Here is a 16,024-nt window from a genome sequence, read left to right on the forward strand (position 1 = left end):
ACTCAAGACGAAAAGCGTCGCCGAGCGAGTGCCGCCTTGGAAACTCCAACGTGCAAAACAGCTGACATTGCGCGTTCTCTGCAGAGGCAAACAGATCTAACCTAGGCTCTCCCCACTGCTGAAGGAACCCTTGCACCACCTCCTGATGGAGGTGCCATTCATAAATATGCATTGACAGCTGAGTTTGTTTGCTCTGATGTACAGAAAGCCCGCCTGATGTGCCAGCTATGTACAGAGGTGCAGAGCCTCCTAACAAGGGTCCAGGACCCTACTCCATGTTTGGTGCAGTACCACATGGCGGTTGTGTTGTTCGTGAACATCTGCACCACTTTCCCTTTGAGAGAGGGAAGCTCCAAAAGAGTGATGTGGAGTCCAGACTCCGCTGGAGACCAGAGACCTCTGATCTCCACCTCTCCCATGTGGCCGCCCTATTGCAGGAGTGATGCGCCTGCTACTAATGTCAGATCTGGTTGGGGAAGGGAGAGGGATCTGCCGTTGACCCAATCCTGATTCAAAAGCCACCACTGCAGATTTTTCGCTGTCCGCTCGGATACTTGAACCATGTTGGAGAGGTTCCCCTGATGCTGCGCCCACTGGAACTTCAAGTCCCACTGCAGAGCCTGCATATGCCATCTGGCATGTGTCACTAGCAGAATGCAAGAAGCCATGAGGCGCAGCAGCCTCAGAGTCATTCTCACCGAAACCCAGGATAGAGGCTAAAATATCGGAATCATAGCCTGAGTATCCTGGTCCGGCTTTTCGGGAGGATAGGCCCGAAACTGCACTGTGTCCAGAGCAGCTCAGATGAAGAGGAGTGTCTGAGAGGGAGTCAGGTGTGACTTCGGCACGTTTATAGTGAACCCCAGCGTGTGGAGGAGGTTTGCCGTAGCCTGAAGGTGGGAGACAACTATCTGTCTTAGAGACTCACAATTTGCTAGTCGCAAAACTGAATGTACAACAGTGTCAATGACACTGTCTGCGATTCGCAATGGGGTCGCAAATGACCTACCTCATGAATATTCACTCATCTGGGTCATAGTTGCCCTGGGGAGTAAAACACGGGGTTGACTCAGGCCTTGATTCCTCAGGCGAGGATTGGTGAGATGCCAAACGCGGCAAAGTCAGTAACTTTCTCGGCTTCGCCCGCTTACGTTGGGACTTATCTAATGACATCAAAGGAGAAGGACATCTACGAGAATGACTACTGTAAACAGACCTCAGTACGTCAAGGAGATCTCGACCGACGTGAAGAACGGGGCTGTTCAGACATCCGTGCCGCTAAAAGCTTCATATGGCGCTCCCGTAGACGTCAACAAGAGTTGCGCTGTACTGCGTCATGGTGCTCGCCCAGGCACCACACACAGAGTGGGGGTCTGTAGCCGACATTTGTCGCCTACAGGAACAATAGGGTTTGAACTCTGAAGACATGAAAAAGCACACTGTTCCCTCGACAGAAACGTAGAAGCAGGCTGAAAAATTGACTCTCCAACAGTTTAATGGATCTCCGTTGTAGGTGCATAAAAAAGAAACTGACATCGGCGTTATATGGACTCTGCTGACATCACATTCAGTGGCTGACGTTAATGGGGAGTTGTGCAACGCCCTCTACCGACACACTGCCGTGCTATGGAAAAGTTTCAGGATCCAGGCTGGCGCCTGGTGAAAGATTCTAAAGTAAGTAATCAGTGGCTAGATGTCGCTATCAGATATCCTTTCACCAGTGGCAACAGACCCCAGCTAAACTCCACAAAGCACATATGGCATATACTTTTATGTGCTGGTGATATTCCAGACTGTGACATACTGCATGTTTTAAAACACTGCACTGCACTACTAGCGCACAATGTGGGATTTGATCAAGACTGAGTTGTGGGTGGTCACCGCACTTACAAGTAGACTCTCATGCTAAGGCTTAGTTCTCCACAGTCTCAGCGGTTATATATAAATTGAATAAATGGCTGCTAATATTTGAGGATGTCAGAGATACATTTTTAAAGTAACTTTTGTTTTGAAATGTTGTTTCTTCGAAGTAATATTTTTTAAATAAATGAGGTCAAGGTATGGCTTAGATAACAGAGATGAAGAACTCCCACCCACGGAACTAGGACTACCTACTTTCCTGATCAAGCTCAGAATTGCTGCACGGTGTAGGAAAGTGCCCTCTTTTTGGCATGGTCACCCCCACTTTTTGCCTGCTGTCAGTATGCTTTGACTGCTTTCACTAGAATCCTGCTAACCAGGACCCCAGTAATTGTGCTCTCTCCCTCTAAAATGTGGTCGCCTAGGACTTTGCACACCCCACAACTGGCATACTGGTACCCCCTTATAACTCCCTAGTTTATGGTACTTAGATACCAAGGGCACTGGGGCACCAGGGGATCCCCATGGGCTGCAGCATGTGTTGTGCCACCCATGCAAGCCCTTGCAAAATGTGTCTGCAGGCCAGCCAACGCAGCCTGCATGAAAAGGTGCATACGCCCTTTCACAACAGGACACTGCACCAGGTCACGCTAAGTCACCCTATGGTAGGCCCTCATAGCCCAGAGGGCAGGGTGCAGGTCCCTGTGTGTGAGGACACCCCTGCATGAGCAGATGTGCCCCTACAAACTCCAGCTCCATTACACAGGACTTTGTAAGTATGGGGAAGCCATTTTACCCATGTACTGGACATAGGTCCAGTCACTACGTGTTTCCAGCTACATAATGGTAACTCCGAACCTGGGCAAGTTTGGTACCTAACATGTCAAAATCATACCCAAATACTGTTGCCAGTATTGGTTGTATGCTTCTATACAGTTAGAGGACCTCCAGTATTGCTCGTACCAGTCTTTTGGGGGTTTCTGAGCAACCCGCGATGCTGCTAGCCCTCAGACAGGTTTCTGCCTTTCTGCTGGTTGACCAGCTCAGGCAGAGGAAGGCAGATGAAAGGTTTCCTGTGGGAGAGGGATGTAACACCCCCTCCATTGGAAATAGGTATTACAAGGCTTGGGAGGGGTAGCCTTCCCAAGCCACTGGTTTGCTTTGAAGGGCACCTTTGGTGCCCTCCTAGCCTAAACCGGGTTGCACCAGTCCAGGGACCCTCATTCCTTGCTCTGGCACAAAAGTGGACAAAGAAAGGCGAGTGACCACTCCTCTGTCCATTATCACCCCAGGGGTGGTGCCCAAAGCTCCCTCAGGTGGCCCCCTGAATTCTGCCATCTTGAATCTAAGATGGGCAGAGGCCCCTTGGAGCATCTGAGTGGCCAGGTCAAGCATGTGATGTCACAGCCCTCTCCTGATAGGTGGTCATCTTGCAGGTGACCAAACCCACTTTTAGGGCTATTTAGGGTCTCCCTTCTTGGGTGGGTCCTCAGATTTGACGTGCAAGATTCCAGGACTCCTCTGCATCCTTTACTTCATTGTTCCGGCTATTGGAACAGCACCTGGACTCTTCAGGAACCAACAATCTGCAACTTCAGCAACGTCTCCGCTTTGCAACATTGTTTCTCTGGCTCCTTCCAGCAAAATTTCCCTGGCTGTGCATCCTCTGAGGTCAACATGACTCCAGCCTGCACCATGAAGTGAGAAGGAATCTCCCCAGGAGTGAAGGAGTCACTCCTCTGCATCTGCAGGCACCAACTGCAACGATGACCGGCTGCGTGGATCTGCTCTTCTCCGGAACTGTGTGGATCCTGCATCACAGGTGGTGGTCTGAAGTGGTCCCCTTGGTTCTCTCTGCCAGCTGTCCAACTTGGGAGATGGTAAGTGCTTGCCTCTCCTTGCAGGACAGTACCCCTGTGCACTGTGACTCTTACAGCCACCAAGGCTTGCTTGCTCCTGCTCCAAGGGATCTTCAGGCTCTGTGTAGCCCTGGCCCCCAGCACTTCTTCTTGCCAAGGATAGTTTACTCTCTGCTGCTCCAGTGACAGGACTCTTCTTCAGGTATGCTGACTGGGCCTCACTGCGGCTTGCTGTGCCTGCTGCCAGTGGGTTGCAACTGCTTCTGGTGACTCTCCCGACTGCTGAGGGTCACCTCGGACTCCCCTCCTTGGGTCGAGTCCCCTGGACCTTGCTGGTCCTCTTCAGCGCTGCAAAACATCCTTATCTTCTTTTGCATTTGCCAAGGCTTGCTGGTGATCTCTGGCACCACTGACCCACTGCAACCCAACAGCCGACATGGAACACCACATGCATCACTTCAGGGACTCCTCTTCATTTCCTACGCTGTGCAGCTGGTGGTCTTCTTTCCCCGTCGACCTGGTCCTGCATCCACAGCAGGGTGGGTAGTGGCTCCTGCTCCAACAGACACTCCATCCCCTTCCTTTGCATGTGCTCTTCTGACAGAATCTGCTTTTGAGTTCTTCCAGTCTGGTCTAGGTCTCGCACAATCCTTTTCCTAAGTTCTCCTGTTGGTTTTGGGGAAAACCAGGTACTTCCCTCTGCTTTCCTGGTCGCTGTGGGTCACCCTGGTACTCACCTCTTGGGGTTCCTAGTTCCTCCAGCTCCCCTCTAACGATGCCATATCCTTGGGTGGGGAACTGTATGTCGCATTCCACTTTTTTAGTATATGATTTGGCCCTCCCCTAGGGCCTACACTATTCTCTAATACTTTTGCCAATGCTTGCAATTTTTATGCTTCTTACTGATTGCTATTGTGTTTATAATTAATGTGTTTATTTACCTCCAGTTGGAGGGACTGCCTAATAGTATTCTAGTGTTTGTGTTACCATAATAAATTACCTTTATTTTTGTAACACTGTGTAGTTCTTTCATGTGTGATAGTGCTGTGTGACTATAGAGGCATTGCAAAATCTTTGCATGTCTCCTAGATAGGTCTTGGCTGCTCATCCTCGGCTACCTCTAGAGAGCCCTGGCTTCCTACACAATGCCTACACTTCACTAATAGGGGATACCTGGACCTGGTATAGGGTGATAATACCATAGGTGTCCACCACACTCCAGGCCAGCTGCCTACACATGGGATATGTGGCATGACTAACAGAGGATGTCAAACTTGCCCTTTGGTGTACTAGATTCATTTAGGGGTGTGCGAAGAGCAACGTTAACAATTAAATGAGAGCAGATGTTGTGCATATGTATGGTTACATTTCTCTATGGACTTTGTGACAGCTATTTTGATCTGTTTATGTCCACATTTTTGTTAACTTTTATGGAAATTCCCTACATTATGGATACTAATTTTACAGTTTATTATATATGCCTGAGAAATGGTGAAATGGGAAACATCAATAAATAATGGAAATACAATAAATGACATATGGCAACTGTATATGCCCTTTCTTTTTGTGTAGCTCAAGTTTTGATAGAAGTAGCGATCTGGTTTAGAATCAGTTACTTACTAAGGGACATTGCCTTGTTTAAGACTGGTCTTTTGACCTCAAGTGCTAACTGGCACCAGTGTACTCTGTTCTCATGTTTCTTATGTTACCTTCATTCTTTGTGCGCTGCGGAGAGGCTAAAGATTGTATGAGCATGTAATCAAAATCATATATGCCCCATTGGCATGTACTATGAGTAACTCACATTGCCCTCTGCCTCATTTCCAGAGCTCTCAATCATGCCCCATTAAGAACACCCTCCCACAACCTGAACAACTGGAAGTATGACAAAATATACAAAGAAAAGTGAAATGAAGCAAAGAAAGTTTACAAATGTTAACAAGGTCTTTACGTAAAAGAACAAGTTACTTACCTTCGGTGGATACAGTAGCTAACTGTGGATTCCTCACCTTATGAATTCTACCAATGCGCCTGCATTAGACGGAAATTATCTTCCTAGCTCTTCACGTCGACGTGGACGTCACATTAGCACAGCTCCACACGCAACTCCGTCTGATGTCATCAGAGCCATAAGAAGTCCTCGCCGGCGTGCTGACGTCAGTTTCACTGTTTTTTTACTGTGTGCCTTCGAGGCGAACAGGTGAATACCAACCTCACAAGCACAACATGTGCCAATCACCCCCAAAAAATGTGTATATATATATATATATATACACATATATATATATATATATATATATACATATACACATATATATATCCAGGTCCCCCAGATGAGCTTCCCACCCTAGAGTGGAAGCATCCGTTATAACCGTGGTCACCAGAGGTGGAAGACAAAACGGCCTTCCTTGAGAAAGGCTGCCGCCTATAGTCCACCATCGCAGATCCACTGCAGCCTCTCTGGAGATCGTTACTGACTCCTTGAGATCCCCTTTGTGTTGAAACCACTGCCAATGGAGACACCACTGGAGAACCTTCATGTGCCAAAGTGCTTGAGTGACCAACAGAATGCAGAAAGCGAACAGACCGAGCAGATGTAGGACCCTGAAGACTGGAACAGCCGCTCCCTTTTGAAACATTGGAATCATCGCATGAATGTCCTGAATCCTCTGTGGAGGAGGATACGCCTGATTCAATGTTGTGTCCAGTACTGCCCGTATGAGCAGGAAGCGCTGAGAGGGCTCCAGGTGATACTTGGGCACATTTACCGTAAAGCCCAGGTTGAACAACAACTGGGTTGTCAACTGCAAATGATGCAGCACAAGCTTTGGAGACCTGGCTTTGATCGGCCAATCGTCCAGATAAGGGAATACAGATATTCCCTTCCTTCTGAGGTCCGCTTCAACCATTGCCATCAACTTTGTGAAGACTCGAGGTGCAGAAGTAATACCAAAAGGAAGGACCGCAACCTGGTAGTGTTGCAACCCTACCATGAACCGGAGATACTTCCTGTGCGACTTCAGAATAGGGATATGAAAATAAGCATCCTGTAAGTCGATAGACACCATCCAGTTTTCCTTGTTCAACGCAAGAAGCACCTGTGCTAGGGTCAGCATTTTGAATTTTTCCAGTTCGAGAAACCAATTAAAAATCCTCAGATCCAGGATAGGCCTCAAACGACTATCCTTCTTGGGAATAAGGAAATAACATCCCTGACCCTTTTTCCTGCTCCGGAACCAACTCCACTGCACCTTTTAACAAAAGGGCATGCACCTCCTACTCAAGCAACAGGAGATGCTCTTCCATGTAAAATGAATGATGGGGAGGGAAAGGGGGAGGAAACTCCCGAAAAGGAAGGGCATAACCTTTTCCCACTATGCTCAGCACCCAAGAGTCTGATGTAATTAACTCCCATTTGGGGAGAAAAGGAAACAGCCTTGCCCCTATGGGTAGAACATGCTGGTATATGGAGTGAAAACTAGGGCTGCTTTCCTGGTTGGACTCTCCCAGAGGATGAGTATGAAGCGGAAGGCTGCTGTGCGGCTCCTCGCATCCTAACTCTCCCAGTGCCCCTATAGGACCTGTAGGGAGAGTTGGCAGGCTTTTGGACATTGGATTGTAGTCTTCCACGAAAAGATGACCCACGGCCAAATCCTCTGAATCTCCGAAAAGATCCGAAGGGCGCAGAAGATGAAGCCTGAAAGCCCAAAGATTTTGCAGTAGCCCTGCTATCTTTAAATCTTTCAAAGGCTGAGTCCGCCTTAGCCCCAAACAGTCTCCCGCCATCAAAAGGGAGATCCATCAACATAGCCAAAACATAAGAGGAGAAATCAGACCCTCTGAGCCAAGCATACCTTCAAGTTGCAACAGAAGTGCCCATGCCCCTAGCAACTGAGTCTGCAGTGTACAGACCTGAATGATTACCTCCTTTGCTGCCGCTTGTCTGTACTGCAAGAGTTCACTAAAGTGCCGCTGCACATCCTGGGGCAAAATTAGAACAACTGCTTTTTCTGTGTCCAATAAGGCATAAATATATCTCCCCAGCACACAGTAGCATTCAGAGATTTTAAGGCCATCCTGCATGAAAAGAAGCACTTCTTAGAAGTCTGCTCCATACGTTTCGATTCCCTATCAGATGGAGTCGCAGGAAATGATCCTGGAGCCGACCGTGCAGAACAAGAGGCTTACACCACCAAGCTCTCAGGTGTTGGATACTGGGACAGGAACTGGGGATCACCTGGAACAACCCTGCAACTTCTAGCCACAGTCTTAGAAACCGCTGGTGTCATGACTGGTTTCCTCCGTATATTCAATATGGGCTGTGTGAGGGCATCATTAAAAGGGAGGAGAGGCTCAGACGAAGAAGCTGATGGATGTAAAACCCCAGTCAAAATATTTGTTTTCAACTATGATGCAGGAAGTGGTAAGTCCAAAAATTCAGCTGCCTTCCTCATCACCCCATGGTAAGTAGTTGCTTCTGCCATGAGTTCACCTCCAAGGGATAAAAGCTCCTACTCAGGGGCCGTATCTAACCCACTAGCAGAACCTAGACCTAAAAATCTCCTGCAGGCTCCGGAATTTCTCCTTCATCCAATAGCTGTTCTTGATACTCTTGCTCCTCCAAAAGTCTCAAGGCCCTCCTTCTCGACCTCAGTCTGGACTCCAAACGCGGCGTTGACAGAGAGTTAACTGACATCGAAGACGCAGGCTTCAAAGTATAAGGTAGCACTGGTGGAGGAGGAAAGGGAGGTGAATCCACACTGCGCACTGATGGGGATCCATCTGGTGCCGGTATTGACTGCGTCGGCGCTGATGGTGCCATCATTCGGAGTAGAGGTGGTGACATCATCGGTGCCAAGCCAGTACCTTCACAAGGATTCGCTGGAAAAAAGGGCGCAAACAGGGCCTGCTTATACAGCACCGGCAACCCCAGGGTGAATGCCAACGGACCTGTGGGACCAGCAGGTGCACCATAGGGGACCCTCGCTCTGTTAAATATGCTAAACATAGCATGGAGGAATGATAAAGGTTCCGCTCCCGGAGCTGGTAAGGCAGGAAACCCTTGTTCCCCTGGAGGTGTCTGAGCTGAATCCGTTGCTCGAACACCAGACTCCTGACCATGAGAGGATGCAGGAGAAAAATCAGACATTGGGCTTGTTGGGGACTCAGAGATCTCAATCACGGTCGCTGCAGGAGAAGCCTGCGGGCTCTTAGGCTGAGGAGACACTGTGGAGCTGACCTCCCAGGCTGTGTGGCACCATCTCGGAGGAGACCGACACCGATCTCTGGATGAACGGCATTGTGACTCATGCTGTCGGTGTCGCTTCTTATGAGACCTCAAGGATCTATGCGACGAATTATCCCTTGTCTTCGATCTTCGGAGACCTCTCTCTTCTTTTTTAGCTTTTGCCAAGAGAAGCTTAGCCTCTCTCTCCTTCAAAGCCTTCGGGACTCAGGCACCAAAGGCAATTTCCATGCAGATCCGTCACCGACATGTGTCCTCTGCACTTGCTACAAGGTTTAAATCCGGATTTTTTAATTGGAGACATTGTAACACTACAAAACAGTTCCCTCGAAACAGTTTACTATGAAGAGGGAGAAAAAAAACGTTAGCAATGAAGGCATGGAAAAAAGGGAACTGACGTCAGCACGCTGGCAAGGACTTCTTATGGCTCCGGTGACGTCAGAGGGAGTCGCTTGCGGAGACCTGCTATTGTGACGTCTTCGTTGACGTGAAGAGCTCGGAAGAAAATTTCCATTAAATCCTGCCGCATTGTGAGAATTCATAAGGTAAAGAATCCACAGTAGGTAGTTGTATCCACCAGAATACGCAATGTATAAACAGTGTCATACAGTTTGCACTATTACTAATAAAAACTTGAGAAAGTCTCTACGCTCTACTTCTTAACAAACACCCAAAACTAAATGGCACTGACAATGTTTGTTCTGATCATTGAAGGGCATGCCTTAATGGAACAGGGGCACTATCACAAGAAAGATCAAGACGAACAACTTAACACAGATGGCGAAGGGGCACGTAGCAAGAGAAGAGCTGAACAGCATTAGTAAATATGGTATTAGGCCTCATGGTGTACTGGTGGTACCAACTCATACACCTTTGCACTGGGGTGCAATACGACCAGCCCAGCAAATGTGATTTTACAACTTGCAGGCACTGCAACTGCAATATACTTTTGTACATCAGGCCCTGAGTGTCTAGAGAGACCACTAATAAAGGCTAACGCTCTGCAGCATGCATCAGGAGAGTGACAACAGAAGTATGAAGTGCTTCTGAAAGTGAATGTAATTGCTTTTTTGAAAACAGTAGAACCTTATGGCTTTGCCAATACTTGTTAGTAATGCAGCCTAAGACCATGAAGCCATTTTCGAATATTTTAATGATACAAAAGCACTCCCATCCTATAATCACTCACCGTAATATCTGGCTGCGGGATTTGGTTCAGTAAAGTGCACACCCGCTGCAAGATAAAATAAAATGAGTTGTTAGGCGCTAGATGGAAACATGATTTGCAATAGTAATGTCAGAGTAATAAATACTTAAACACAAAAAGGCCAACGTTTTGTTATGTATGATGGCTGACCTTCAGTTTTTCAATTCCCAGTCGAACAGTGCCAAAATAATTAGTGCTAACCTGAATGTGGTTGTATGCAAGCTGACCAGCAGCAGCAGGCAGTCATTAATTCTGGTGAAACTTCAATTAAGGTTTATGAACCCGTGATGACCTACACTGGGAACACTGACTCCCTCACAATTAACAGTAGATGCTCATGTTTATCTATAGATATGCAAGAAACATGCTTCCACTGTTACTGTTGCCACAGCACAAAAAGAGACAAATAATAGGTTACCTTTTTTGGAAATAACGCTTCCAAGTGAGATTCTATCTACCTTTCACCTTCTGAATACCAGAAGCACCAGATTCAACAAGAAAAACTCTTGCAATAGCATCTGAGCATCAGTGATTCCATCTATCTCAGTCATGCTCCAGTCGTACCCCTGGCATCACAAACAAGCACTGTCAAATCCAGTAGAACTCGCCTATGCATATGATATTTACATTGTCAATTTGTTTTGGTCATGTTGTACAGCAGAGCGGCTGCTACGCAGCATGGCTGAAGGAAAACAATACTATAATACGGACAGTGCTGGCCACGTCATTGCACTTTTTTCTTTACTTTCAGCTATGCTGCACCACAGCTGCGGTACAAAATGTGTAATCAATATCTTAAAGTCAATAGCTTTTGCATAGGTTAGAGACCTATTGGGATTTCCAACGCTTGTACATCTCTCTCTCTCTATCTCTCTCTCTCTCTCTATATATATTTACTTACAAAAAACAAAGGTTACAGGGACGTTGGAGTTAGTATCATATTTTAACTGTACCAAACCACAGAAATTCACCTGTTAGAGTCATCTCAAGTAACAATAACTTGTGCCCTAAGATAAATATAACTTGCACACTTGCCATTCACTTCTAATTACCCCACAAATGACAGCACTCATGACATCTTTGATAACATCAATGTAATATTTGCAGGTCAAAGTTTACGAAAAAACTGTGCATGGCAGGAGCGCAAGGTATAGTTACCTTAGGGCACAAGTAATGGTTACTTGAGATAACTAACTAACAGGTGAGACTCTGTGGTTTTCTACATTTAAAATTTTCAGTGAAAAAAAAAAAAAAAAAAAAAAAAGAAATATATATATATATATATATATATATATATATATGCCCTACTGGCGGTCACCAGTAGGTAGTTATAGATAAGACATAATTCCCACAGACAAAGCATCTTTTGTTTTGCCAATAACTTTGGCGCAACTTCACAAGTCTTTGCAAAATTTTCAAAACTTGCATGCTAATCGGTTCAGCTGGTGTCTTGAAAGTTTTGTGATGACTCATCAAGCGGAGGCCAAAACACATATCCCCTGTGCAAATTCCCATAGGGGTTTTGAACACAACAGCTCGAACTGCAGGACGGAATTACACCAAATTTGGCAGAAAGGTTGTAGGAAGCTGGCCTGGCTTGTAGTGGGTACCAGAGGTACCTACACCTTGTGCCAGGTCCAGTTATCCCTTATTAGTGTAGAAGAGGTGTTTCTAGCAGCTTAGGCCGATAGAAGGTAGCTATGGCAAAGCAGCTTAGGCTGAACTAGGAGACATGTGAAGGTCCTACTATACCACTGGTGTCATATGCACAATATCATAAGAAAACACAATACACAGAAGTACAAAAAATAAAGGTTCTTTATTTTTATGAAAATATGTCAAAAGTATCTCAGTGAGTACCCTCAGTATGAGGATAAGATATATACACAAGATATATGTACACAAACCAAAATTATGCAGGTAATAGCAAGAAAAGTAATGCAAGCAGTGTAGAATTACAGTAGATTGCAATAGGAGCACATAGGTATAGGGGCAACACAAACCATATACTCCAAAAGTGGAATGCGAACCACGAATGGACCCCAAACCTATGTGAGCTTGTAGAGGATCGCTGGGACTGTAAGAAAACAGTGAGGGTTAGAAAAATAGCCCACCCCAAGACCCTGAAAAGTAGGTGTAAAGTGCACAGAAGTCGTGATAGGGGGATTCTGCAGGAAGAACAAACACCAGCAATGCAACAACAGTGGATTTCCGGACCTGATTACCTGTAAGACAAGGGGACCAAGTCCAATAGTCGCGACAGTGTTGAGAGTGGGCAAGAGCCCAGGAAATGCCAGCTGAGGGTGCAAGGAAGCTGCCACCGGATGGAAGAAGCTTGGAGTTCTGCAAGAAAGAAGAGAGCTAGGGACTTCTCCTTTGGAAGACGGATGTCCCACGTCGCGATGAAGCTTGCAAAGGTGTTCCCACGCAGAAAGACCGCAAACAAGCCTTGCTAGCTGCAAGGGTCGCGGTAGAGGTTTTTGGGTGCTGCTGTGGCCCAGGAGGGACCAGGAAGTCGCCACTTGGAGGAGGAGACAGAGGGGCGCCCAGCAACTCAGGGAGCCCTCACAGAAGCAGGCAGCACCCGCAGAAGTACCTGAACAGGCACTTGGAAGAAGAGTGAACCGGAGTCCACGCAAAGTCACAAAAGGGAGTCCCACGCCACCGGAGGACAACTCAGAAGGTTGTGCACTGCAGGTTAGAGTGTCAGGGACCCAGGCTTGGCTGTGCATGAAAGAAATCCTGGAAGAGTGCACAGGAGCTGGAGCAGCTGCAAATCACGCGGTACCCAGCAATGCAGTCTAGCGTGGGGAGGCAAGGACTTACCTCCACCAAACTTGGACTGAAGAGTCACTGGACTGTGGGAGTCACTTGGACAGAGTTGCTGAGTTCCAGGGACCACGCTCGTTGGGCTGAGAGGGGACCCAGAGGACCAGTGATGCAGTCTTTTGGTGCCTGCGGTTGCAGTGGGAAGATTCTGTCGACCCACGGGAGATTTCTTCAGGAGATGCAGAGGAACTCTGATGAGCTCTTTCATTCGTTCCAAAGCAGAGACCCTAAATAGCCAGAAAAGGAGGTTTGGCTACCTAGGAAGGAGGAATGGCTACCAAGAGAGGTAAGAGCCTATCAGAAGGAGCCTCTGACGTCACCTGCTGGCACTGGCCACTCAGAGCAGTCCAGTGTGCCACAGACACCTCTGTTTCCAAGATGGCAGAGGTATCGGACACACTGGAGGAGTTCTGGGCACCTCCCCTGGGAGGTGCAGGTCAGGGGAGTGGTCACTCCCCTTTCCTTTGTCCAGTTTCGCGCCAGAGCAGGGCTGGGGGATCCCTGAACCGTTGTAGACTGGCTTATGCAGAGATGGGCACCATCTGTGCCATCAAAGCATTTCCAGAGGCTGGGGAAGGCTACTTCTCCCCAGCCTTCACACCTATTTCCAAAGGGAGAGGGTGTTACACCCTCTCTCAGAGGAAGTCCTTTGTTCTGCCTTCCTGGGCCAAGGCTGCCTGGACCCCAGGAGGGCAGAAACCTGTCTGAGGGGTTGGCAGTAGCAGCAGCTGCAGTGGAGACCCCGGAAAGGTAATTTGTCAGTACCCGGGTTCTGTGCTAGAGACCCGGGGGATCATGGAATTGGCATTGGGGTGACAATTCCATGATCTTAGACATGTTACATGGCCATGTTCGGAGTTACCATTGTGACCCTGTACATAGGTAGTGACCTATGTATAATGCACGTGTGTAATGGTGTCCCCGCACTCACAAAGTCTGGGGAATTTGCTCTGAACGATTTGGGGGCACCTTGGCTAGTGCCAGGGTTCCCACACACTAAGTAATTTGCACCCAACCTTCACCAGGTGAAGGTTAGACATATAGGTGACTTATAAGTTACTTAAGTGCAGTGGTAAATGGCTGTGAAATAACATGGACGTTATTTCACGCAGGCTGCAATGGCAGGCCTGTGTAAGAATTGTCAGAGCTCCCTATGGGTGGCAAAAGAAATGCTGCAGCCCATAGGGATCTCCTGGAACCCCAATACTCTGGGTACCTCAGTACCATATACTAGGGAATTATATGGGTGTACCAGTATGCCAATATGAATTGGTAAATTTAGTCACTAGCCTGTTAGTGACAAATTTGGAAGTAAAGAGAGAGCATAACCACTGAGTTTCTGGTTAGCAGAGCCTTAGTGAGACAGTTAGGCATCCACACAGGGAACACATATAGGCCACAAACTTATGAGCACTGGGGTCCTGGCTAGCAGGGTCCCAGTGACACATAACAAACATACTGACAACATAGGCTTTTCACTATGAGCACTGGGCCCTGGCTAGCAGGATCCCAGTGAGACAGTGAAAACACCCTGACATATACTCACAAACAGGCCAAAAGTAGGGGTAACAAGGCTAGAAAGCGGCTACTTTCTCACAAAGGTCCAGACAGATCTCTTTTGATTTGGTGCAAATCCATCCAGTAGTTTGAGATATTCAATAGAAAAATAAAGATATCCAGGGATGCAGACCCTCTGCAGATCGAAACCTCTCATGCTGAGATCTGATTGGCTGCCAACACTTAATCCAGGAAGACGAGCACCAAAACAAAAGTTTAACAAAAGTTTTTTAAAAAAGGAGAAGAGAGCAGGGTAGTAATTCCCTGACCCCTTGTACCTGGTGGTGTGACACCACCGGGGCAAAAAAGCATTTAAAAAAAAAAATTGCAGCGAAAATCGCAGAGGATCTTTTTTCAACTTGGCCCCAAAGTGGTCAGGACATGGGGGCAATTTCGAAATAAAAATTTAGGGAGGGGGTGCAGGTGACATAGATATCTTGACCCCTAGGACCGCCACCTCCCCATGGCAGGTCAAAAGCATATGTGGTGGAGTGGGGGGCGCAGTCCCCTCCAAAGGTTGCTCACAGCCCCAGACAACCACCAGCTCCCCAGGTCGGGCCTGAAAATTGAGAGCAGTGCTATGCCGAACCCCCCCCCCCCCCTCATGGGCATATTGGTGCCCCAGGGACCACCACCTCCCCAGGGCTACGGAAATATTTTGTGGGGGAGGGGGTTCCCGAGCCTGAATTGACCCCCGGGACCACCACCTCCCAGGGGCTGGCCCTAAAACAAAGGAAGGGGGTCGTGCGGCCCCTCTCTGGGAGCCATAATTGGCCCTTGGGACCATACCCTCCCACCCCCAGGGCTGGCTCCCTATGTCCTGAGGTGCCCACCCTTGGGACACAGTTGTTTGCTGTTGCTTGGCGGGACCTTTGACAGCTCACCCCAAGTCAGAGCAAACAGTAAGTCCACCCCCAGTGGACATTAGCAGGAAAACTGCTGCCGCTCGCTGGGAATTTACTTTATCTGTTTTGACAGCTGACAGGAAAACAAATAAAACAATTGCTCCCGCACACAGGAGTCACTTTTCTTGCAGCTCCCTGTATGCGTGACCAATGGGCCTGCAGGGGAATTGAGGCTCCACCACGCAATCCACAAAATTGCACACTGGGTGCCCTGAGTGGTCGGGCCATGGGGGACGGGGTCCCCGGGGTCAAAATCATCCCGGAGAGGGGGACCACGCAGTCCCCCTCCCCTTCCAATAACTGTCCGGGCCCTAGGAGATGGGGTTCCGGGGGCCAAAATAGGCCTGGGGAAGGACCGTGTGGTCCCCCTCCTCTTTCTTTTTTGGATTGGCCAGGCCCCGGGGGATGAGGTCCCCGTGGCCAAATGTAGCCCAGTGGGTGTGTGAATTACAGTTACCTAACAACACAAGTTAACTATAATTGTTGAATTTCTATGGTTTTGTGCATGTAAAATCTGAACCTACCAACAGTGTCCCTCTAACCTTTGCTTTTTTTTGTGAAT

General features: G+C 47.9%; 1 protein-coding gene across 1 annotated transcript in view; it reads right to left on the minus strand.

The window, feature by feature from the left end:
* Positions 1-16,024, minus strand: part of LOC138303598 (uncharacterized) — a 173,513-nt gene that overhangs the window by 95,689 nt on the left and 61,800 nt on the right. Inside the window, exon 3 of the mRNA XM_069242884.1 lies at positions 10,154-10,198. Within this exon, the coding sequence (XP_069098985.1) occupies positions 10,154-10,198 (45 nt within the window). The remainder of the gene's footprint in view (positions 1-10,153; positions 10,199-16,024) is intronic.

Source organism: Pleurodeles waltl, chromosome 7 (assembly GCF_031143425.1).
Source record: "Pleurodeles waltl isolate 20211129_DDA chromosome 7, aPleWal1.hap1.20221129, whole genome shotgun sequence".
Lineage (NCBI taxonomy): Eukaryota > Metazoa > Chordata > Amphibia > Caudata > Salamandridae > Pleurodeles > Pleurodeles waltl.